General features: G+C 50.3%; 1 protein-coding gene across 1 annotated transcript in view; it reads right to left on the bottom strand.

Moving 5' to 3' along the window:
• The window catches only part of LOC133352041 (artemin-like), a 50565-nt gene extending 25337 nt beyond the window's left edge, over positions 1-25228 (bottom strand). The window contains exon 1 of the mRNA XM_061567754.1: positions 24764-25228. Within this exon, the coding sequence (XP_061423738.1) occupies positions 24764-24804 (41 nt within the window). The 5' untranslated portion in view covers positions 24805-25228. The remainder of the gene's footprint in view (positions 1-24763) is intronic.
• Positions 25229-27024: the final 1796 nt, after the last annotated feature.

Here is a 27024-nt window from a genome sequence, read left to right as displayed (position 1 = left end):
CCTAGCACTTGCACATTGACACCTAGCACCTGCACATTGACACCTAGCACCTGCACATTGACACCTAGCACTTGCACATTGACACCTAGCACTTGCACATTGACACCTAGCACCTGCACATTGACACCTAGCACTTGCACATTGACACCTAGCACTTGCACATTGACACCTAGCACCTGCACATTGACACCTAGCACCTGCACATTGACACCTACACCTGCGAACATTGACACCTAGCACCTGCACATTGACACCTAGCACTTGCACATTGACACCTAGCACCTGCACATTGACACCTAGCACTTGCACATTGACACCTAGCACTTGCACATTGACACCTAGCACCTGCACATTGACACCTAGCACTTGCACATTGACACCTAGCACCTGCACATTGACACCTAGCACCTGCACATTGACACCTAGCACCTGCACATTGACACCTAGCACTTGCACATTGACACCTAGCACCTGCACATTGACACCTAGCACTTGCACATTGACACCTAGCACCTGCACATTGACACCTAGCACTTGCACATTGACACCTAGCACCTGCACATTGACACCTAGCACTTGCACATTGACACCTAGCACCTGCACATTGACACCTAGCACTTGCACATTGACACCTAGCACCTGCACATTGACACCTAGCACTTGCACATTGACACCTAGCACTTGCACATTGACACCTAGCACCTGAACATTGACACCTAGCTCCTGCACATTGACACCTAGCACTTGCACATTGACACCTAGCACTCGCACATTGACACCTAGCACCTGAACATTGACACCTAGCACTTGCACATTGACACCTAGCACCTGCACATTGACACCTAGCACCTGCACATTGACACCTAGCACCTCCACATTGACACCTAGCACCTGAACATTGACACCTAGCACCTGAACATTGACACCTAGCACCTCCACATTGACACCTAGCTCCTGCACATTGACACCTAGCACCTGAACATTGACACCTAGCACTTGCTCATTGACACCTAGCACCTCCACATTGACACCATAGCACCTGCACATTGACACCTAGCTCCTGCACATTGACACCTAGCACCTGCACATTGACACCTAGCACTTGCACATTGACACCTAGCACTTGCACATTGACACCTAGCACCTGTACATTGACACCTAGCTCCTGCACATTGACACCTAGCTCCTGCACATTGACACCTAGCACCTCCACATTGACACCTAGCACTTGCACATTGACACCTAGCACCTGCACATTGACACCTAGCACCTGCACATTGACACCTAGCACCTGCACATTGACACCTAGCACCTGCACTTTGACACCTAGCACCTGCACATTGACACCTAGCTCCTGCACATTGACACCTAGCACCTGAACATTGACACCTAGCACCTGCACATTGACACCTAGCACCTGCACATTGACACCTAGCACCTGCACATTGACACCTAGCACCTGCACTATGACACCTAGCACTTGCACATTGACACCTAGCACTTGCACATTGACACCTAGCACCTGCACATTGACACCTAGCACTTGCACATTGACACCTAGCACTTGCACTTGCACATTGACACCTAGCACCTGCACATTGACACCTAGCACTTGCACATTGACACCTAGCACTTGCACATTGACACCTAGCACCTGCACATTGACACCTAGCACCTGCACATTGACACCTAGCACTTGCACATTGACACCTAGCACCTGCACATTGACACCTAGCACCTGCACATTGACACCTAGCACTTGCACATTGACACCTAGCACCTGCACATTGACACCTAGCACTTGCACATTGACACCTAGCACTTGCACATTGACACCTAGCACCTGCACATTGACACCTAGCACTTGCACATTGACACCTAGCACTTGCACATTGACACCTAGCACCTGCACATTGACACCTAGCACCTGCACATTGACACCTAGCACTTGCACATTGACACCTAGCACCTGCACATTGACACCTAGCACTTGCACATTGACACCTAGCACCTGAACATTGACACCTAGCACTTGCACATTGACACCTAGCACCTGCACATTGACACCTAGCACACCTAGCACCTGCACATTGACACCTAGCACCTGCACATTGACACCTAGCACTTGCACATTGACACCTAGCACCTGCACATTGACACCTAGCACTTGCACATTGACACCTAGCACCTGAACATTGACACCTAGCACTTGCACATTGACACCTAGCACCTGCACATTGACACCTAGCACTTGCACATTGACACCTAGCACCTGCACATTGACACCTAGCACTTGCACATTGACACCTAGCACCTGCACATTGACACCTAGCACTTGCACATTGACACCTAGCACTTGCACATTGACACCTAGCACCTGAACATTGACACCTAGCTCCTGCACATTGACACCTAGCACTTGCACATTGACACCTAGCACTCGCACATTGACACCTAGCACCTGAACATTGACACCTAGCACTTGCACATTGACACCTAGCACCTGCACATTGACACCTAGCACCTGCACATTGACACCTAGCACCTCCACATTGACACCTAGCACCTGAACATTGACACCTAGCACCTGAACATTGACACCTAGCACCTCCACATTGACACCTAGCTCCTGCACATTGACACCTAGCACCTGAACATTGACACCTAGCACTTGCACATTGACACCTAGCACCTCCACATTGACACCTAGCACCTGCACATTGACACCTAGCTCCTGCACATTGACACCTAGCACCTGCACATTGACACCTAGCACTTGCACATTGACACCTAGCACTTGCACATGACACCTAGCACCTGTACATTGACACCTAGCTCCTGCACATTGACACCTAGCTCCTGCACATTGACACCTAGCACCTCCACATTGACACCTAGCACTTGCACATTGACACCTAGCACCTGCACATTGACACCTAGCACCTGCACATTGACACCTAGCACCTGCACATTGACACCTAGCACCTGCACTTTGACACCTAGCACCTGCACATTGACACCTAGCTCCTGCACATTGACACCTAGCACCTGCACATTGACACCTAGCACCTGAACATTGACACCTAGCACCTGCACATTGACACCTAGCACCTGCACATTGACACCTAGCACCTGCACATTGACACCTAGCACCTGCACATTGACACCTAGCACCTGCACATTGACACCTAGCACCTGCACATTGACACCTAGCACCTGCACATTGACACCTAGCACCTGAACATTGACACCTAGCACCTGCACATTGACACCTAGCTCCTGCACATTGACACCTAGCACCTGAACATTGACACCTAGCACCTGCACATTGACACCTAGCACCTGAACATTGACACCTAGCACCTGAACATTGACACCTAGCACCTGCACATTGACACCTAGCACCTGCACATTGACACCTGGCACCTTAACATTGACACCTAGCACCTGAACATTGACACCTAGCACCTGCACATTGACACCTGGCACCTGCACATTGACACCTAGCTCCTGCACATTGACACCTAGCACCTGCACATTGACACCTAGCTCCTGCACATTGACACCTAGCACTTGAACATTGACACCTAGCACCTGAACACTGACACCTAGCACTTGAATTTTGACACATAGCACCTGAACACTGACACCTAGCACCTGCACATTGACACCTAGCACTTGAATTTTGACACATAGCACCTGAACACTGACACCTAGCACCTGCACATTGACACATAGCACCTGAATTTTGACACCTAGCACCTGCACATTGACACCTAGCTCCTGCACATTGACACCTAGCACTTGAACATTGACATCTAGCACCTGAACACTGACACCTAGCACCTGCACATCGACACATAGCACCTGAATTTTGACACCTAGCACCTGCACATTGACACCTAGCTCCTGCACATTGACACCTAGCACCTGCACATTGACACCTAGCTCCTGCACATTGACACCTAGCACTTGAACATTGACACCTAGCACCTGAACACTGACACCTAGCACCTGCACATTGACACATATTACCTGAATTTTGACACCTAGCACCTGCACATTGACACCTAGCTCCTGCACATTGACACCTAGCTCCTGCACATTGACACCTAGCTCCTGCACATTGACACCTAGCTCCTGCACATTGACACCTAGCACTTGAACATTGACACCTAGCACCTGAACACTGACACCTAGCACCTGCACATTGACACATAGCACCTGAATTTTGACACCTAGCACCTGCACATTGACACCTAGCACCTGCACATTGACACATAGCACCTGAACACTGACACCCAGCACCTGCACATTGACATATAGCACCTGAATATTGACACCTAGCACCTGCACATTGACACCTAGCACCTGCACATTGACACCTAGCACCTGCACATTGACACCTAGCACCTGCACATTGACACCTAGCACCTGCACATTGACACCTAGCACTTGCACATTGACACCTAGCACTTGCACATTGACACCTAGCACTTGCACATTGACACCTAGCACCTGCACATTGACACCTAGCACTTGCACATTGACACCTAGCACCTGCACATTGACACCTAGCACCTGCACATTGACACCTAGCACTGCACTATGACACCTAGCACTTGCACATTGACACCTAGCACTTGCACATTGACACCTAGCACCTGCACATTGACACCTAGCACCTGCACATTGACACCTAGCACTTGCACATTGACACCTAGCACCTGCACATTGACACCTAGCACTTGCACATTGACACCTAGCACTTGCACATTGACACCTAGCACCTGCACATTGACACCTAGCACCTGCACATTGACACCTAGCACTTGCACATTGACACCTAGCACCTGCACATTGACACCTAGCACCTGCACATTGACACCTAGCACTTGCACATTGACACCTAGCACCTGCACATTGACACCTAGCACTGCACATTGACACCTAGCACTTGCACATTGACACCTAGCACCTGCACATTGACACCTAGCACTTGCACATTGACACCTAGCACCTGCACATTGACACCTAGCACCTGCACATTGACACCTAGCACCTGCACATTGACACCTAGCACTTGCACATTGACACCTAGCACCTGCACATTGACACCTAGCACTTGCACATTGACACCTAGCACATGAACATTGACACCTAGCACTTGCACATTGACACCTAGCACCTGCACATTGACACCTAGCACTTGCACATTGACACCTAGCACCTGCACATTGACACCTAGCACTTGCACATTGACACCTAGCACCTGCACATTGACACCTAGCACTTGCACATTGACACCTAGCACTTGCACATTGACACCTAGCACCTGAACATTGACACCTAGCTCCTGCACATTGACACCTAGCACTTGCACATTGACACCTAGCACTCGCACATTGACACCTAGCACCTGAACATTGACACCTAGCACTTGCACATTGACACCTAGCACCTGCACATTGACACCTAGCACCTGCACATTGACACCTAGCACCTCCACATTGACACCTAGCACCTGAACATTGACACCTAGCACCTGAACATTGACACCTAGCACCTCCACATTGACACCTAGCTCCTGCACATTGACACCTAGCACCTGAACATTGACACCTAGCACTTGCACATTGACACCTAGCACCTCCACATTGACACCTAGCACCTGCACATTGACACCTAGCTCCTGCACATTGACACCTAGCACCTGCACATTGACACCTAGCACTTGCACATTGACACCTAGCACTTGCACATTGACACCTAGCACCTGTACATTGACACCTAGCTCCTGCACATTGACACCTAGCTCCTGCACATTGACACCTAGCACCTCCACATTGACACCTAGCACTTGCACATTGACACCTAGCACCTGCACATTGACACCTAGCACCTGCACATTGACACCTAGCACCTGCACATTGACACCTAGCACCTGCACTTTGACACCTAGCACCTGCACATTGACACCTAGCTCCTGCACATTGACACCTAGCACCTGAACATTGACACCTAGCACCTGCACATTGACACCTAGCACCTGCACATTGACACCTAGCACCTGCACCTGCAATTGACACCTAGCACCTGCACTATGACACCTAGCACTTGCACATTGACACCTAGCACTTGCACATTGACACCTAGCACCTGCACATTGACACCTAGCACTTGCACATTGACACCTAGCACTTGCACATTGACACCTAGCACTTGCACATTGACACCTAGCACCTGCACATTGACACCTAGCACTTGCACATTGACACCTAGCACTTGCACATTGACACCTAGCACCTGCACATTGACACCTAGCACCTGCACATTGACACCTAGCACTTGCACATTGACACCTAGCACCTGCACATTGACACCTAGCACCTGCACATTGACACCTAGCACTTGCACATTGACACCTAGCACTGCACATTGACACCTAGCACTGCACATTGACACCTAGCACTTGCACATTGACACCTAGCACTTGCACATTGACACCTAGCACCTGCACATTGACACCTAGCACTTGCACATTGACACCTAGCACCTGCACATTGACACCTAGCACCTGCACATTGACACCTAGCACCTGCACATTGACACCTAGCACTTGCACATTGACACCTAGCACCTGCACATTGACACCTAGCACTTGCACATTGACACCTAGCACCTGAACATTGACACCTAGCACTTGCACATTGACACCTAGCACCTGCACATTGACACCTAGCACCTGCACATTGACACCTAGCACTTGCACATTGACACCTAGCACCTGCACATTGACACCTAGCACTTGCACATTGACACCTAGCACTTGCACATTGACACCTAGCACCTGAACATTGACACCTAGCTCCTGCACATTGACACCTAGCACTTGCACATTGACACCTAGCACTCGCACATTGACACCTAGCACCTGAACATTGACACCTAGCACTTGCACATTGACACCTAGCACCTGCACATTGACACCTAGCACCTGCACATTGACACCTAGCACCTCCACATTGACACCTAGCACCTGAACATTGACACCTAGCACCTGAACATTGACACCTAGCACCTCCACATTGACACCTAGCTCCTGCACATTGACACCTAGCACCTGAACATTGACACCTAGCACTTGCACATTGACACCTAGCACCTCCACATTGACACCTAGCACCTGCACATTGACACCTAGCTCCTGCACATTGACACCTAGCACCTGCACATTGACACCTAGCACTTGCACATTGACACCTAGCACTTGCACATTGACACCTAGCACCTGTACATTGACACCTAGCTCCTGCACATTGACACCTAGCTCCTGCACATTGACACCTAGCACCTCCACATTGACACCTAGCACTTGCACATTGACACCTAGCACCTGCACATTGACACCTAGCACCTGCACATTGACACCTAGCACCTGCACATTGACACCTAGCACCTGCACTTTGACACCTAGCACCTGCACATTGACACCTAGCTCCTGCACATTGACACCTAGCACCTGAACATTGACACCTAGCACCTGCACATTGACACCTAGCACCTGCACATTGACACCTAGCACCTGCAACCCAGCACATGCACTTGACACCTAGCACCTGCACATTGACACCTAGCACCTGCACATTGACACCTAGCACCTGCACATTGACACCTAGCACCTGCACATTGACACCTAGCACCTGAACATTGACACCTAGCACCTGCACATTGACACCTAGCTCCTGCACATTGACACCTAGCACCTGAACATTGACACCTAGCACCTGCACATTGACACCTAGCACCTGAACATTGACACCTAGCACCTGAACATTGACACCTAGCACCTGCACATTGACACCTAGCACCTGCACATTGACACCTGGCACCTTAACATTGACACCTAGCACCTGAACATTGACACCTAGCACCTGCACATTGACACCTGGCACCTGCACATTGACACCTAGCACCTGCACATTGACACCTAGCTCCTGCACATTGACACCTAGCACCTGCACATTGACACCTAGCACCTGCACATTGACACCTAGCACTTGCACATTGACACCTGGCACCTCAACATTGACACCTAGCACCTGCACATTGACACCTAGCACCTGCACATTAACACCTAGCACCTGCACATTGACACCTAGCACCTGCACATTGACACCTGGCACCTCAACATTGACACCTAGCACCTGCACATTGACACCTAGCTCCTGCACATTGACACCTAGCACTTGCACATTGACACCTAGCACCTGCACATTGACACCTAGCACCTGCACATTGACACCTGGCACCTCAACATTGACACCTAGCACCTGCACATTGACACCTGGCACCTCAACATTGACACCTAGCACCTGAACATTGACACCTAGCACCTGCACATTGACACCTATCACCTGAACATTGACACCTAGCACTTGCACATTGACACCTAGCACCTGAACATTGACACCTAGCACCTGCAGATTGACACCTAGCACCTGCACATTGACACCTAGCACCTGCACATTGACACCTAGCACCTGCACATTGACACCTGGCACCTCAACATTGACACCTAGCACCTGAACATTGACACCTAGCACCTGCAGATTGACACCTGGCACCTCAACATTGACACCTAGCACCTGCACATTGACACCTGGCACCTCAACATTGACACCTAGCACCTGAACATTGACACCTAGCACCTGCAGATTGACACCTAGCACCTGAACATTGACACCTAGCACCTGCACATTGACACCTGGCACCTCAACATTGACACCTAGCACCTGAACATTGACACCTAGCACCTGCACATTGACACCTAGCACCTGAACATTGACACCTAGCACTTGCACATTGACACCTAGCACCTGAACATTGACACCTAGCACCTGCAGATTGACACCTAGCACCTGCACATTGACACCTAGCACCTGAACATTGACACCTAGCACCTGCACATTGACACCTAGCACCTGAACATTGACACCTAGCACCTGCAGATTGACACCTAGCACCTGAACATTGACACCTAGCACCTGCACATTGACACCTAGCATCTGCACATTGACACCTAGCACCTGCACATTGACACCTAGCACCTAAACATTGACACCTAGCACCTGAACATTGACACCTAGCACCTGCACATTGACACCTAGCACCTGCACATTGACACCTAGCACCTGCACATTGACACCTAGCACCTAAACATTGACACCTAGCACCTGCACATTGACACCTAGCACCTGCACATTGACACCTAGCACCTGCACATTGACACCTAGCACCTGAACATTGACACCTAGCACCTGCACATTGAAACCTAGCACCTGCACATTGACACCTAGCACCTGCACATTGACACCTAGCACCTCAACATTGACACCTAGCACCTTGCACATTGACACCTAGCACCTGCACATTGACACCTAGCACCTTGCACATTGACACATACCACCTGCACATTGACACCTAGCACCTGAATATTGACACCTAGCACCTGCACATTGACACCTAGCACCTGCACATTGACACCTAGCACCTGAACATTGACACCTAGCACCTCAACATTGACACCTAGCACCTGAACATTGACACCTAGCAGCTGCACATTGACATCCAGCACCTGCACATTCATACCTATTTCCTGCACATTGACACATAGCACCTGAATATTGACACCTAGCACCTGCACATTGACACCTATTTCCTGCACATTGACACATAGCACCTGCACATTGACACCTAGCACCTGCACATTGACACCTAGCACCTCAACATTGACACCTAGCACCTGAACATTGACACCTAGCAGCTGCACATTGACACCTAGCACCTGCACATTCATACCTATTTCCTGCACATTGACACATAGCACCTGAATATTGACACCTAGCACCTGAACATTGACACCTAGCACCTGCACATTGACAACTAGCACCTGCACATTGATACCTATTTCCTGCACATTGACACATAGCACCTGAATATTGACACCTAGCACCTGCACATTGACACCTATTTCCTGCACATTGACACATAGCACCTGAACATTGACACCTAGCACCTGCACATTGACACCTAGCACCTGCACATTGACACCTAGCACCTGCACATTGACACCTAGCACCTGAACATTGACACCTAGCACCTGCACATTGACACCTAGCACCTGCACTTTGACACCTAGCACCTGAACATTGACACCTAGCACTTGCACATTGACACCTAGCACTTGCACATTGACACCTAGCACCTGAACATTGACACCTAGCACCTGCACATTGACACCTAGCACTTGCACATTGACACCTAGCACCTGAACATTGACACCTAGCACCTGCACATTGACACCTAGCTCCTGCACATTGACACCTAGCACCTCAACATTGACACCTAGCACCTGCACATTGACACCTAGCACCTGCACATTGACACCTAGCTCCTGCACATTGACACCTAGCACCTGAACATTGACACCTAGCACCTGCACATTGACACCTAGCACTTGCACATTGACACCTAGCACCTGCACATTGACACCTAGCACCTGCACATTGACACCTAGCACCTGAACATTGACACCTAGCACTTGCACATTGACACCTAGCTCCTGCACATTGACACCTAGCACCTGAACATTGACACCTAGCACTTGCACATTGACACCTAGCACCTGCACATTGACACCTAGCACCTGCACATTGACACCTAGCACCTGCACATTGACACCTAGCACCTGCACATTGACACCTAGCTCCTGCACATTGACACCTAGCACCTGAACATTGACACCTAGCACCTGCACATTGACACCTAGCTCCTGCACATTGACACCTAGCACCTGCACATTGACACCTAGCACTTGCACTTTGACACCTAGAACTTGCACATTGACACCTAGCACTTGCACATTGACACCTAGCACCTGCACATTGACACCTAGCACCTGCACATTGACACCTAGCACTTGCACATTGACACCTAGCACTTGCACATTGACACCTAGCACTTGCACATTGACACCAGGGCACCTGCACATTGACACATAGCTCCTGCACATTGACACCTAGCACTTGCACATTGACACCTAGCACTTGCACATTGACACCTAGCACCTGAACATTGACACCTAGCACCTGCACATTGACACCTAGCACTTGCACACTGACACCTAGCACATGAACATTGACACCTAGCACCTGCACATTGACACCTAGCACCTGAACATTGACACCTAGCACCTGCACATTGACACCTAGCACCTGAACATTGACACCTAGCACCTGCACATTGACACCTAGCACTTGCACATTGACACCTAGCACCTGCACATTGACACCTAGCACCTGAACATTGACACCTAGCACCTGAACATTGACACCTAGCACCTGCACATTGACACCTAGCACCTGAACATTGACACCTAGCACCTGAACATTGACACCTAGCACCTGCACATTGACACCTAGCACTTGCACATTGACACCTAGCACCTGAACATTGACACCTAGCACCTGCACATTGACACCTAGCACTTGCACATTGACACCTAGCACCTGCACATTGACACCTAGCTCCTGCACATTGACACCTAGCACCTGAACATTGACACCTAGCACCTGCACATTGACACCTAGCACTTGCACATTGACACCTAGCACCTGAACATTGACACCTAGCACCTGCACATTGACACCTAGCACTTGCACATTGACACCTAGCACCTGAACATTGACACCTAGCACTTGCACATTGACACCTAGCTCCTGCACATTGACACCTAGCACCTGAACATTGACACCTAGCACTTGCACATTGACACCTAGCACCTGCACATTGACACCTAGCACCTGCACATTGACACCTAGCACCTGCACATTGACACCTAGCACCTGCACATTGACACCTAGCTCCTGCACATTGACACCTAGCACCTGAACATTGACACCTAGCACCTGCACATTGACACCTAGCTCCTGCACATTGACACCTAGCACCTGCACATTGACACCTAGCACTTGCACTTTGACACCTAGCACTTGCACATTGACACCTAGCACTTGCACATTGACACCTAGCACCTGCACATTGACACCTAGCACCTGCACATTGACACCTAGCACTTGCACATTGACACCTAGCACTTGCACATTGACACCTAGCACTTGCACATTGACACCAGGGCACCTGCACATTGACACCTAGCTCCTGCACATTGACACCTAGCACTTGCACATTGACACCTAGCACTTGCACATTGACACCAGGGCACCTGCACATTGACACCTAGCTCCTGCACATTGACACCTAGCACCTGCACATTGACACCTAGCACCTGCACATTGACACATAGCACCTGAACATTGACACCTAGCACCTGAACATTGACACCTAGCACCTGCACATTGACACCTAGCACCTGAACATTGACACCTAGCACCTGCACATTGACACCTAGCACTTGCACATTGACACCTAGCACCTGCACATTGACACCTAGCACCTGAACATTGACACCTAGCACCTGAACATTGACACCTAGCACCTGCACATTGACACCTAGCACCTGAACATTGACACCTAGCACCTGCACATTGACACCTAGCACCTGCACATTGACACCTAGCACCTGAACATTGACACCTAGCACCTGCACATTGACACCTAGCACCTGCACATTGACACCTAGCACCTGAACATTGACACCTGAACATTGACACCTAGCACCTGAACATTGACACCGAGCTCCTGCACACTGACACCTAGCACCTGACCATTGACACCTGAACATTGACACCTAGCACCTGAACATTGACACCGAGCTCCTGCACACTGACACCTAGCACCTGAACATTGACACCTAGCACCTGAACATTGACACCTATTACCTGAACATTGACACCTAGCACCTGAACATTGACACCTATAACCTGAACATTGACACCTAGCACCTGAACATTGACACCTATCACCTGAACATTGACACCTAGCACCTGAACATTGACACCTAGCACCTGAACATTGACACCTAGCACCTGAACATTGACACCTAGCACCTGAACATTGACACCTAGCACCTGAACATTGACACCTAGTACCTGAACATTGACATCTGCTGCTGCTGCCACACGCGAGATGAGAATTGAAAGTCAAATTACGGACAGGAAATGGTCGACGAGTTTGGACGGCGTCGTGCGAGTCGAAGGGGTGGAGGCCGAACTGGTGGGTTGACGCGAGCAGAGTCGAGAGCCGGGTTTGCTAAACAAGAGATTATTGTTTACAGAGGGACACAGCTGGAACCAGCAAGCGGTGGACGATGTTCACCTCGGGGCAAAGTATTGAAAGGCGTATTCAGGATCAAAGATAATGAAACGATCGAGCGCCCTTGGGAAAGGTGAATGCGATTATGAGCGGCAGCAGCAGCAGCATTCCGATGTGTGAGGACGCACGCTGTCAAATCAGTGCGTGATACCTGCGATGGCCTCAGGCCGTGGATTAAACACAGGATAAGAAGCGAGGGCGCATAGCGGTGGACAGCGGGAAGCCGACTTCCAAGCGCTGTGCCGAGCGGACTCGAGGCGACTTCCACAGAATAAATTAAAAGATGACTTCACGGTGATGTTGCTCATCTCCCGTTCACAGCCCTGAGCCCAGTCGTGTGAATTCCACATTCATATGGCGGGGGAGAGTCTCTCCGTGAAACCACCGCTGTTGACTTCCCCAGAGAGTGGTACGTCACTTAATCACCTCCAGACGGAGTATGGGGCTGCGTCAAACGCCAGCACACCGAGGCGCATGCAAACATTCAGAATCACACAAATATTCATCCGTAGATCCTTGGACAGACTGTTGAGGCGAGTCCTGTTAGCGAGGACCCATGGAGGCTGGCATGGCACGGCGAGGTGGAGTTGGTGGCCAACAACAACGCCCGGACGTCTTTGTCTCCCCAATAATAATACTCCACCAGGTTACTAACTTACGGCTAAGTCGACCTAGGGGGAGACCCAGGACAGGCTCACATATTCTTCACTGATATTGTGACCCGTGATCACGAATCGGCGCGATAACCTCTGCGCCACCACTCCCCACAACGGGTCAAACACGCTCACGAGAAGTCACAGACGCCTCCTCCTCCTACACCTCGTCAAAGTCCCCACGACGCAGAAGATTGCTGGCTACGACCTCCCGCGAAGCTTCTGGAGCCACAAACCCTGAACCTCACACACACCATGACAGCAGCAGCAGAGGCTGCTGCAGTATACACTGGATGTTCATGCTGACGTTGGTGATGATGATGTTGTTGATGTTGATATTGGTGATGATGTTGCTGATAATGTTGGTGATGATGTTGATGATGATGTTGGTGATGATATTTGTGATGTTGGTGATGTTAATGATGATGTTGTTGATGTTGATATTGGTGATGATGTTGATGATGTTGGTGATGATGATGTTCATGTTGGTGCACAAATGGAAGATTACAACTCTCTGGGCAGTATGCAGCTATCTGTGGTCACCACCCAGAACACAACCACAGAACGCGTACCCACTAAGCGCGTACCCCCTCAACGCGTACCCACTCAGCGCGTACCCCCTCAATGCGTACCCACTCAGCGCGTACCCACTCAGCGCGTACCCACTCAGCACGTATCCACTCAGCGCGTACCCACTCAGCGCGTACCCACTCAGTGTCCAGTTCACAAACACGATGGATGAGGCATCGTCTTCATCACAGTGATTCACCACTCCGCTGCTCCTGACTCCGCAGTCATCTGGCTCAACCACCTCGATATCCGAACGGCAGCTCTTGCTCTTCACCAACCCCAGCCACACGAAGTATTCTCACGATCACTCACAGACGGAATCGATACAAAAACGAACCCAGCGATGCAGAGCACAGGGGAGAGAGACGCGCGCTTGGGGACGCGAGGACACAGAGAGCAGAGAAGGAGGAAGGCGTGGACCAGAGAGCAGGAACAACGTGAGAATTAAGGGATGTGATTGGGGTCAGGACACTCCGTGGCTGAAAGGGATTGATGATGACGATGAAGATGGCTCAGGACGAGGCTGTGGTAACGGAATTGCAGGCAACCAATCCCGTCCAATTTGGAGGTCTAAACAGTACAGCCTCAAGATCGAGATCGAGCTGTTGGCTCAAGAGAGTTGGCGTGTTGTCAAGACCGACACGGGGGGGGGGGAACCTTCCACAACAAATGACTCAGGATAATCTACTGCTACATCTTCTGGACAAACAAAATCCACAACACCGAACTGTACAAGAAGACCGCTTGTCCGAATATCACAAACGAGACATATGAGAGACGGCGAATCAAACAGCTCGGGCATGTACTCAGAATGGACCAGGGCCGTACATTGACACATCGACCCCACGATGAACACCACGGGGCAAAAGGAAACCCGGGAGACCCGAGACCACGTGGCGTAAGACCCTGAAGGTCGATCTGGGAGCAGCGATCATCCTCTCTTGGGGCGAGGCTCAACATGTTGCCAAGGACAGGAAGAAGTGGAATTGAACTCATTGCGGCCTTATGTCCCATCGGGGATGAGGAGGATTAACGACCTCAGCGACAAAGGCGAGAGGACGCACCGAGAGCGAGCACGGTGCAACCCCGGAGATGGAGCAATGAGATCGGTCACGCCACATGCATGAGCGAGATGCCTCGTGGCATCGCAGGATGGCGAAAGATGATTATTGCGAGGAGAGGCATTCAAGCAGCAGCGGATAGTGCGTGGCAGCTTGAGCGAGATAACACGCGACCCAGGCGTCACGCGGATGCAGCAGAGGCTTCATCGAGAGTTGTGCCCTTGCGACACGTACTGTCGTGTTCTGAGGGCACAACATCGACCCCCGTCTACGGTTGGAGGATGCAGGGGGTGAGTGTGGTTAGCGAGCACCTATTAAGGTCGGAGCGCCTGCCAGCGAGACGGCGCTGTGGTCAACAACCACGCCACCACTGATGCTCACCACGCCGTACTTATTTCAGGCTGAGTCGACCTAAGGCAGATCCAGGACAGGTAATAACAAGATTGCCACCGTATGACGATGTTGATGATGTTATGCGGGAGACCGTGAGCAATAATCGAACCCAGGGGGCCGGATTCGTCGGCGCAGTGAGACCCACGGTGACACAAACACGTCCACACCACACACACAGTACACACCACACACAGTACACACTACACACACAGTGTGGTGTGTACTGTGTGTGTAGTGTGTAGCTGTGTGTGTGGTGTGTAGCTGTGTGTGTGGTGTGTAGCTGTGTGTGTAGTGTGTAGCTGTGTGTGTGGTGTGTAGTGTGTACTGTGTGTGGTGTATACTGTGTGTGTAGTGTGTACTGTGTGTGTGGTGTGTACTGTGTGTGTAGTGTGTACTGTGCGTGTGGTGTGTACTGTGTGTGTACTGTGTGTGTGGTGTGTAGCTGTGTGTGTGGTGTGTAGCTGTGTGTGTGGTGTGTAGTGTGTGTGTGGTGTGTAGCTGTGTGTGTGGTGTGTAGTGTGTGTGTAGTGTGTACTGTGTGTGTGGTGTGTACTGTGTGTGTAGTGTGTACTGTGTGTGTGGTGTGTACTGTGTGTGTAGTGTGTACTGTGTGTGTAGTGTGTACAGTGTGTGTGGTGTGTACTGTGTGTGTAGTGTGTACTGTGTGTGTAGTGTGTACTGTGTGTGTGGTGTACTGTGTGTAGTGTGTACTGTGTACTGTGTGTGTAGTGTGTACTGTGTGTGTGGTGTGTACTGTGTGTGTGTAGTGTGTACTGTGTGTGTGGTGTGTACTGTGTGTGTGTAGTGTGTACTGTGTGGTGTGTACTGTGTGTGTAGTGTGTACAGTGTGTGTGTAGTGTGTACTGTGTGTGTAGTGTGTACTGTGTATGTAGTGTGTACTGTGTGTGTGGTTTGTAGTGTGTGTGTAGTGTGTACTGTGTGTGTGGTGTGTACTGTGTGTAGTGTGTATTGTGTGTGCGGTGTGTACTGTGTGTGGTGTGTACTGTGTGTGTAGTGTGTACTGTGTGTGGTGTGTACTGTGTGTGTGTGTACTGTGTGTTGTGTACTGTGTGTGTGGTGTGTACTGTGTGTCTGGTGTGTACTGTGTGTGTAGTGTGTGCAGTGTGTGTGGTGTGTACTGTGTGTGTAGTGTGTACAGTGTGTGTGTATTGTGTACTGTGTGTGTAGTGTGTACTGTGTGTGTGGTGTACTGTGTGTGTAGTGTGTACTGTGTGTGTAGTGTGTGTGGTGTGTACTGTGTGGTGTGTACTGTGTGTGGTGTGTACTGTGTGTGGTGTGTACTGTGTGTAGTGTGTACAGTGTGTGTGTAGTGTGTACTGTTTGTGTAGTGTGTACTGTGTGTGTGGTGTACTGTGTGTGTAGTGTATACAGCGTGTGTGTAGTATGTACTGTTTGTGTAGTGTGTACTGTGTGTGTGGTGTACTGTGTGTGTAGTGTGTACTGCGTGTGTGTAGTGTGTACTGCGTGTGTGTAGTGTGTACTGTGTGTGTGTAGTGTGTACTGTGTGTGTAGTGTGTACTGTGTGTGGTGTACTGTGTGTGTAGTGTGTACTGCATGTGTGTAGTGTGTACTGTGTGTGTGGTGTGTACTGTGTGTGTAGTGTGTACTGTGTGTGTGGTGTGTACTGTGTGTGGTGTGTACTGTGTGTGTGGCGTGTACTGTGTGTGCGGTGTGTACTGTGTGTGTAGTGTGTACTGTGTGTGTGGTGTGTACTGTGTGTAATGTGTACTGTGTGTGTGGTGTGTACTGTGTATGTAGTGTGTACAGTGTGTGTGTAGTGTGTACTCTGTGTGTAGTGTGTACTGTGTATGTGGTGTACTGCGTGTGTAGTGTGTAGTGTGTACTGTGTGTGTAGTGTGTACTGTGTGTGTGGTGTGTACTGTGTGTGTGGTGTGTACTGTGTGTAGTGTACTGTGTGTTAGTGTGTACTGTGTGTGTAGTGTACTGTGTGTGTAGTGTGTACTGTGTGTAGTGTGTACTGTGTGTGTGGTGTGTACTGTGTGTGTACTGTGTGTGTGGTGTGTACTGTGTGTGTGTAGTGTGTACTGTGTGTGTAGTGTGTACTGTGAGTGTGGTGTGTACTGTGTGTGTAGTGTGTACAGTGTGTGGTGTGTACTGTGTGTGTAGTGTGTACAGCGTGTGTGTAGTGTGTACTGTGTGTTTAGTGTGTACTGTGTGTGGTGTACTGTGTGTGTAGTGTGTACTGTGTGTGTGTAGTGTGTACTGTGTGTGTAGTGTGTACTGTGTGTGTGGTGTGTACTGTGTGTGTGGTGTGTACTGTGTGTGTAGTGTGTACAGTGTGTGTGGTGTGTACTGTGTGTGTAGTGTGTACAGTGTGTGTGTAGTGTGTACTGTGTGTGTAGTGTGTACTGTGTGTTTAGTGTGTACTGTGTGTGTAGTGTGTACTGTGTGTAGTGTGTACTGCGTGTGTGTAGTGTGTACTGTGTGTGTGGTATGTACTGTGTGTGTAGTGTGTACTGTGTGTGTGGTGTGTACTGTGTGTGTGGTGTGTACTGTGTGTAGTGTGCACTGTGTGTGTAGTGTTTACTGTGTATATAGTGTGTACTGTGTGTGTGGTGTGTACTGTGTGTGTGTACTGTTTGTGTAGTGCGTACTGTGTGTGTGGTGCGTACTGTGTGTGTGGGGTGTACTGTGTGTGTAGTGTGTACTGTGTGTGTGTTGTATACTGCGTGCGTGTAGTGTGTACTGTTTGTGTAGTGTGTACTGTACTGTGTGTGTAGTGTGTACTGCGTGTGTGTAGTGTGTACTGTGTGTGTGTAGTGTGTACTGTGTGTGTAGTGTGTACTGTGTGTGTGGTGTGTACTGCGTGTGTGTAGGGTGTACTGTGTGTGTGTAGTGTGTACTGTGTGTAGTGTCTACTGTGTGTGGTGTACTGTGTGTGTAGTGTGTACTGCGTGTGTGTAGTGTGTACTGCGTGTGTGTAGTGTGTACTGTGTGTGTGTAGTGTGTACTGTGTGTGTAGTGTGTACTGTGTGTGGTGTACTGTGTGTGTAGTGTGTACTGCATGTGTGTAGTGTGTACTGTGTGTGTGGTGTGTACTGTGTGTGTAGTGTGTACTGTGTGTGTGGTGTGTACTGTGTGTGGTGTGTACTGTGTGTGTGGCGTGTACTGTGTGTGCGGTGTGTACTGTGTGTGTAGTGTGTACTGTGTGTGTGGTGTGTACTGTGTGTAGTGTGTACTGTGTGTGGTGTGTACTGTGTGTGTAGTGTGTACAGTGTGTGTGTAGTGTGTACTGTGTGTGTAGTGTGTACTGTGTATGTGGTGTACTGCGTGTGTAGTGTGTAGTGTGTACTGTGTGTGTGGTGTGTACTGTGTGTGTGGTGTGTACTGTGTGTAGTGTACTGTGTGTTAGTGTGTACTGTGTGTGTAGTGTACTGTGTGTGTAGTGTGTACTGTGTGTAGTGTGTACTGTGTGTGTGGTGTGTACTGTGTGTGTACTGTGTGTGTGGTGTGTACTGTGTGTGTGGTGTGTACTGTGTGTGTAGTGTGTACTGTGAGTGTGGTGTGTACTGTGTGTGGTGTGTACTATGTGTGTGGTGTGTACTGTGTGTGTAGTGTGTACTGTGTGTGTGTTTTGTAGTGTGTGTGTGTAGTGTGTACTGTGTGTGGTGTGTACTGTGTGTTGTGTACTGTGTGTGTGGTGTGTACTGTGTGTGTGGTGTGTACTGTGTGTGTAGTGTGTACAGTGTGTGGTGTGTACCGTGTGTGTAGTGTGTACAGCGTGTGTGTAGTGTGTACTGTGTGTTTAGTGTGTACTGTGTGTGGTGTACTGTGTGTGTAGTGTGTACTGTGTGTGTGTAGTGTGTACTGTGTGTGTGGTGTGTACTGTGTGTGTGGTGTGTACTGTGTGTGTAGTGTGTACAGTGTGTGTGGTGTGTACTGTGTGTGTAGTGTGTACAGTGTGTGTGTAGTGTGTACTGTGTGTGTAGTGTGTACTGTGTGTTTAGTGTGTACTGTGTGTAGTGTGTACTGTGTGTAGTGTGTACTGCGTGTGTGTAGTGTGTACTGTGTGTGTGGTGTGTACTGTGTGTGTAGTGTGTACTGTGTGTGTGGTGTGTACTGTGTGTGGTGTGTACTGTGTGTGTGGCGTGTACTGTGTGTGCGGTGTGTACTGTGTGTGCGGTGTGTACTGTGTGTGTAGTGTGTACTGTGTGTGTAGTGTGTACAGTTTGTGTGGTGTGTACTGTGTGTAGTGTGTACAGTGTGTGTGTAGTGTGTACTGTGTATGTAGTGTGTACTGTGTGCGTGGTGTACTGTGTGTGTAGTGTGTACTGCGTGTAGTGTGTACTGTGTGTGTGGTTTGTACTGTGTGTGTGGTGTGTACTGTGTGTGTGGTGTGTACCGTGTGAGGTGTGTACTGTGTGTGTGGTGTGTACTGTGTGTAGTGTACTGTGTGTTAGTGTGTACTGTGTGTGTGGTGTGTACTGTGTGTGTAGTGTGTACTGTGTGTAGTGTGCACTGTGTGTGTAGTGTTTACTGTGTATATAGTGTGTACTGTGTGTGTGGTGTGTACTGTGTGTGTACTGTTTGTGTAGTGCGTACTGTGTGTGTGGTGCGTACTGTGTGTGTGGTGTGTACTTTGTGTGTAGTGTGTACTGTGTGTGTGGTGTATACTGCGTGTGTGTAGTGTGTACTGTGTGTGTGGTGTGTACTGTGTGTGTAGTGTGTACTGTGTGTGTGGTGTGTACTGTGTGTGGTGTGTACTGTGTGTGTGGCGTGTACTGTGTGTGCGGTGTGTACTGTGTGTGTAGTGTGTACTGTGTGTGTGGTGTGTAGTGTGTGTGTGGTGTGTACTGTGTGTGTGGTGTGTACTGTGTGTGTAGTGTGTACAGTTTGTGTGGTGTGTACTGTGTGTAGTGTGTACAGTGTGTGTGTAGTGTGTACTGTGTGTGTAGTGTGTACTGTGTGCGTGGTGTACTGTGTGTGTAGTGTGTACTGTGTGTAGTGTGTACTGTGTGTGTGGTTTGTACTGTGTGTGTGGTGTGTACTGTGTGTGTGGTGTGTACCGTGTGTGGTGTGTACTGTGTGTGTGGTGTGTACCGTGTGTGGTGTGTACTGTGTGTGTGGTGTGTACTGTGTGTGTGGTTTGTACTGTGTGTGTGATGTGTAGTGTGTCTGTGGTGTGTACTGTGTGTGGTGTGTACTGTGTGTGTAGTGTGTACTGTGTGTGTGGTGTGTACTGTGTGTGTACTGTTTGTGTAGTGCGTACTGTGTGTGTGGTGCGTACTGTGTGTGTAGTGTGTACTGTGTGTGTGGTGTGTACTGTGTGTGTACTGTGTGTGTGGTGTGTACTGTGTGTGTGGTTTGTAGTGTGTGTGTAGTGTGTACAGTGTGTGTGGTGTGTACTGTGTGTGTAGTGTGTACTGTGTGTGTGTAGTGTGTACTGTGTGTGGTGTGTACTGTGTGTGTGGCGTGTACTGTGTGTGTACTGTGTGTTGTGTACTGTGTGTGTGGTGTGTACTGTGCGTGTGTGTGGTGTGTACTGTGTGTGTAGTGTGTACAGTGTGTGGTGTGTACTGTGTGTGTAGTGTGTACTGTGTGTGTGGTGTGTACTGTGTGTGGTGTGTACTGTGTGTGTGGCGTGTACTGTGTGTGCGGTGTGTACTGTGTGTGTAGTGTGTACTGTGTGTGTGGTGTGTAGTGTGTGTGTGGTGTGTACTGTGTGTGTGGTGTGTACTGTGTGTGTAGTGTGTACAGTTTGTGTGGTGTGTACTGTGTGTAGTGTGTACAGTGTGTGTGTAGTGTGTACTGTGTGTGTAGTGTGTACTGTGTGCGTGGTGTACTGTGTGTGTAGTGTGTACTGTGTGTAGTGTGTACTGTGTGTGTGGTTTGTACTGTGTGTGTGGTGTGTACTGTGTGTGTGGTGTGTACCGTGTGTGGTGTGTACTGTGTGTGTGGTGTGTACCGTGTGTGGTGTGTACTGTGTGTGTGTTGTGTACTGTGTGTGTGGTTTGTACTGTGTGTGTGATGTGTAGTGTGTCTGTGGTGTGTACTGTGTGTGGTGTGTACTGTGTGTGTAGTGTGTACTGTGTGTGTGGTGTGTACTGTGTGTGTACTGTTTGTGTAGTGCGTACTGTGTGTGTGGTGCGTACTGTGTGTGTAGTGTGTACTGTGTGTGTGGTGTGTACTGTGTGTGTACTGTGTGTGTGGTGTGTACTGTGTGTGTGGTTTGTAGTGTGTGTGTAGTGTGTACAGTGTGTGTGGTGTGTACTGTGTGTGTAGTGTGTACTGTGTGTGTGTAGTGTGTACTGTGTGTGGTGTGTACTGTGTGTGTGGCGTGTACTGTGTGTGTACTGTGTGTTGTGTACTGTGTGTGTGGTGTGTACTGTGCGTGTGTGTGGTGTGTACTGTGTGTGTAGTGTGTACAGTGTGTGGTGTGTACTGTGTGTGTAGTGTGTACTGTGTGTGTGTAGTGTGTACTGTGTGTGTGTAGTGTGTACTGTGTGTGTGGTGTGTACTGTGTGTGTGGTGTGTACTGTGTGTGTAGTGTGTACAGTGTGTGTGGTGTGTACTGTGTGTGTAGTGTGTACTGTGTGTGTGTAGTGTGTACTGTGTGTGGTGTGTACTGTGTGTGTGGCGTGTACTGTGTGTGTACTGTGTGTTGTGTACTGTGTGTGTGGTGTGTACTGTGCGTGTGTGTGGTGTGTACTGTGTGTGTAGTGTGTACAGTGTGTGGTGTGTACTGTGTGTGTAGTGTGTACTGTGTGTGTAGTGTGTACTGTGTGTGTGTAGTGTGTACTGTGTGTGTGGTGTGTACTGTGTGTGTGGTGTGTACTGTGTGTGTAGTGTGTACAGTGTGTGTGGTGTGTACTGTGTGTGTAGTGTGTACTGTGTGTGGTGTGTACTGTGTGTGGTGTGTACTGTGTGTGTGGCGTGTACTGTGTGTGTACTGTGTGTTGTGTACTGTGTGTGTGGTGTGTACTGTGCGTGTGTGTGGTGTGTACTGTGTGTGTAGTGTGTACAGTGTGTGGTGTGTACTGTGTGTGTAGTGTGTACAGTGTGTGTGTAGTGTGTACTGTGTGTTTATTGTGTACTGTGTGTGGTGTACTGTGTGTGTAGTGTGTACTGTGTGTGTAGTGTGTACCGTGTGTGTGTAGTGTGTACTGTGTGTGTGGTGTGTACTGTGTGTGTGGTGTGTACTGTGTGTGTAGTGTGTACAGTGTGTGTGGTGTGTACTGTGTGTGTAGTGTGTACAGTGTGTGTGTAGTGTGTACTGTGTGTGTAGTGTGTACTGTGTGTTTAGTGTGTACTGTGTGTGTAGTGTGTGGTGTGTACTGTGTGTGTGGCGTGTACTGTGTGTGCGGTGTGTACTGTGTGTGTAGTGTGTTCTGTGTGTGTGGTGTGTGTGTGGTGTGTACTGTGTGTGTGGTGTGTAATGCGTGTGTAGTGTGTACAGTTTGTGTGGGGTGTACTGTATGTGTAGTGTGTACAGTGTGTGTGTAGTGTGTACTGTGTGTGTAGTGTGTACTGTGTGCGTGGTGTACTGTGTGTGTAGTGTGTACTGTGTGTAGTGTGTACTGTGTGTGTGGTGTGTACTGTGTGTGTGGTGTGTACCGTGTGTGGTGTGTACTGTGTGTGTGGTGTGTACTGTGTGTGTGGTGTGTACTGTGTGTTAGTGTGTACTGTGTGTGTGGTGTGTACTGTGTGTGTAGTGTGTACTGTGTGTAGTGTGCACTGTGTGTGTAGTGTTTACTGTGTATATAGTGTGTACTGTGTGTGTGGTGTGTACTGTGTGTGTACTGTTTGTGTAGTGTGTACTGTGTGTGTGGTGTGTACTGTGTGTGTACTGTGTTTGTGTGGTGTGTACTGTGAGTGTGGTATGTACTGTGTGTGGTGTGCACTGTGTGTTTACTGTGTGTGTGTGGTGTGTACTGTGTGTGTGTACTGTGTTTGTGTGGTGTGTACTGTGAGTGTGGTATGTACTGTGTGTGGTGTGCACTGTGTGTGTTTACTGTGTGTGTGTGGTGTGTACTGTGTGTATAGTGTGTACTGTGGGTGTGGTGTGTACTGTGTGTGTACTGTGTGTGTAGTGTGTACTGTGTGTGGTGTGTACTGTGTGTGTGTGGTGTGTACTGTGTGTTGTGTGTACTGTGTATGTGGTGTGTACTGTGTGTGGTGTGTACTGTGTGTACTGTGTGTGTGGTGTGTACTGTGTTTGTAGTGTGTACTGTGTGTGTGGTGTGTACTGTGTGCGTAGTGTGTACTGTGTGTGTACTGTGTGTGTGTATTGCGTGTGCTCTATGGTGTACACATCAGAGAATCAAGAGGCCGATTCGCACATCTCCTTCATACATGGGAGGGGATTCAAGACACTTTAAAGACGCAAAAGCTCAGTCGTGCGATTGTGACCATACAATCCAAACTATGGACAATACAGTAATCGAGACCCACAGAGACCCATAGAGAGACATTAAAGACCAGCGAGCGTGCTGCGCAGTTGACTGTTGCAACCCCAACTGTGGACCGTACAAGTTGGCCACTGGAGTCTGCGCAAAACGACACCAACTCGCTGCCTCTCTCTCTCTCATGGAGCCCTCTCGTCGTGGCCAGCAGCAGACCTCGACATTGTGGTTGTTGTTTCTCCTGGACAGCTGCTATCGTGCACAAGAATAGCGAGGTCTACTCGACGCGTGCCCTCCCTCTCTCCGTGTTGTTGGTGCCTCGGGGTCCCCGGGGCCGCCGTCACCTCTCGCCGTCTCTGCCTCTCACCTGGGCGCCAGGTGACCCGGGGTGGCCGCTACGGGCCGCATGGCCGCGGCTCCATCGTCGCTTCTGGCAGCGGCGACTCCAGCAGCGGAGCCGCGTTCATTGCGTGGCAGCAGCAGCAGCCGCAGCAGGGCTGCTCTTGTTTGTCGGGCGCAGTAACTTTCTCGCCGCTGGGGCAGCAGCGACCAGCGCGGTTCGGGAGTCGTCTCCGCTCCTCTTCGCCTCGCGCTCCGGCTCGTTCAGAAACTCTGGGCGCCAGTCGCCCTCTCTCTGTGTGTCTCTCCTATGGACGGTGACCCTTCTATTCTGGCCAGCCACAGCGACTAAAGGAGTCGTCAGCTCCCCCCCCCCCCCGGTGTTTAATGCGGTTCCTTGGGTAGCCGAAAAGCCTGGTCCGGTGATGTCTCGCACAAGGCGCGCGATTCTTAGAGGACACGGAGTGGACACGGAGGAGCAGCGAGCGGGGAGGCGCTGCGGGGACTGAGCAGCGGCGGCGGCAGCGGCGGGAGGAGGCGGCAAAGCGCGAACCCCGCGGGGCGGGGGAGGAGGAGGAGGAGACGATGCGAGCCCCGTGCACACGGAGAGGGGCAGGGGGCATGCACACAAAGGCAAAGATGCACCGCGTAGCCCTGGAGGCTGTTGGGGCAAAGTGCTGCTGCTGCTGTAGTCAGCGAGCACCCCGACTACGCCAGGGGGTGGCGGGGTTACGGTTCGAACCGCGCCCCTTGCCGCCTTTGTCTCCCTAATACCGATGCTTAGCTACCGCACTCGGGAAACCCATCTAAAGCTGAGTCGACCTTGGAGAGGCCCAGCACCTGTTCAGATATTATAACAATGTGAAAAATGCTCGCTTTTCAACATTCCTGTATTGCTGATAAGCCTAATCAATTGGCACATTTGGCCCCACGTGACAACTTGAGTTGATTGGTTCTGCAGGGCGGTGAACGGCTATTATAATAATGATGATGAGACAAAAATGGCATCAAACCTACATTTTATTTGTCGTGAAAGAGCTGCGTAAAAAAAGACAGGGCGCACAAACTCTGTGGTGTGGTTCGGATTGGGTCCTGACGCCTTTGTCATCGCTCATGTAAAGGCTGAGTTGACCTCGTCGAAGGCCAGGCTCGGGTTCAGGTGTCTTGTCATGGAGGTTGTTCGCCGTCAGCCGACATCAAACTCTCGCATCGCAGGGTTCGTATAGCGGCATTGCGCTAACCACTGCGCCACTGCTCCCCAAGGACAAAGACCCCCGTGTAGCCTCTAACAGACTGTTGGGGCAAGTGCTGTTAGCCAGCACCTATGAAGGCAGGCACGGCACACGAGGTGGTGGGTGGCCAGCACCATGCCTGGCCGCCTTTGTCTCCCTCTTGGCGAAGTTTACGCATCGAGGCCGAATCGACCTAGGGGAGAAGGGTTCAGATAATTATCCTCGCCGGGGTTTGCCGTGAGCGGGAATCGAACTCGGATGGCCGGGTTGATAGCGCAGCGCATTAACCACTGCGCCACCACTCTCCCACACGTATAGGCGCTATGTGCATTATAGACACACGGACACACATACATACACATACATACACACATACATACACGTACACATCCTTATCTAAATACCAGGACGCCACAAACTCGCACACACACAGATAGACACACGCAGATAGACACACACACAGATAGACACACACACTGATAGACACACACACTGATAGAAACACACACGGATAGACACACACACAGATACACACACAGATAGACACACAACAACAACAACAACAACCGCCATTCGCCACTAAGTGGCGGTGAAATCACCACGACGCTTGTGCCAGGCCATGTGCACCTTGAGGCCACGTGAAGTGTCGAACACCCGCTGGCAGGAGGTCACGGGGCAGACCCAGATGCCACGGGTCGACTGACTGAGATGACCGAGATGACTGGCTGATGCACCACCTGTGCCCCCTACTGTGCCAACTTGCTGTGCTTTAGCCACCCGGCGCTCCGCTCGTTGTTGTGAGCGTCGCTCCTCCGTCCTCTGTTGTTGTTGGAGGGCGACTGCCTCCAACTGCCCGGTAGTGTCCTTCACGAGCTTCCTCCACAGAGGCCGATATTGACACCGCTGGTACCAGTCATCGGCAAGTCCACTCAGATCCACGTCCTGCTGTGCCACATCACTCCATCTCTTCTCTAGCCCGTGCCGCGCCCGTTTAGCCCCCTCGATCCGGCCGAACAATAGCTGTTTAGGCATGCGGTGGCTGGGCATGCGGGCTACA

This window comes from Lethenteron reissneri, chromosome 39, assembly GCF_015708825.2.
Source record: "Lethenteron reissneri isolate LAM-NWPU_2019-01 chromosome 39, ASM1570882v1, whole genome shotgun sequence".
NCBI classification, from domain to species: domain Eukaryota; kingdom Metazoa; phylum Chordata; class Hyperoartia; order Petromyzontiformes; family Petromyzontidae; genus Lethenteron; species Lethenteron reissneri.
Note: the sequence above shows the minus strand (reverse complement) of the source record. Positions and strands in the feature narration are given on the sequence as shown.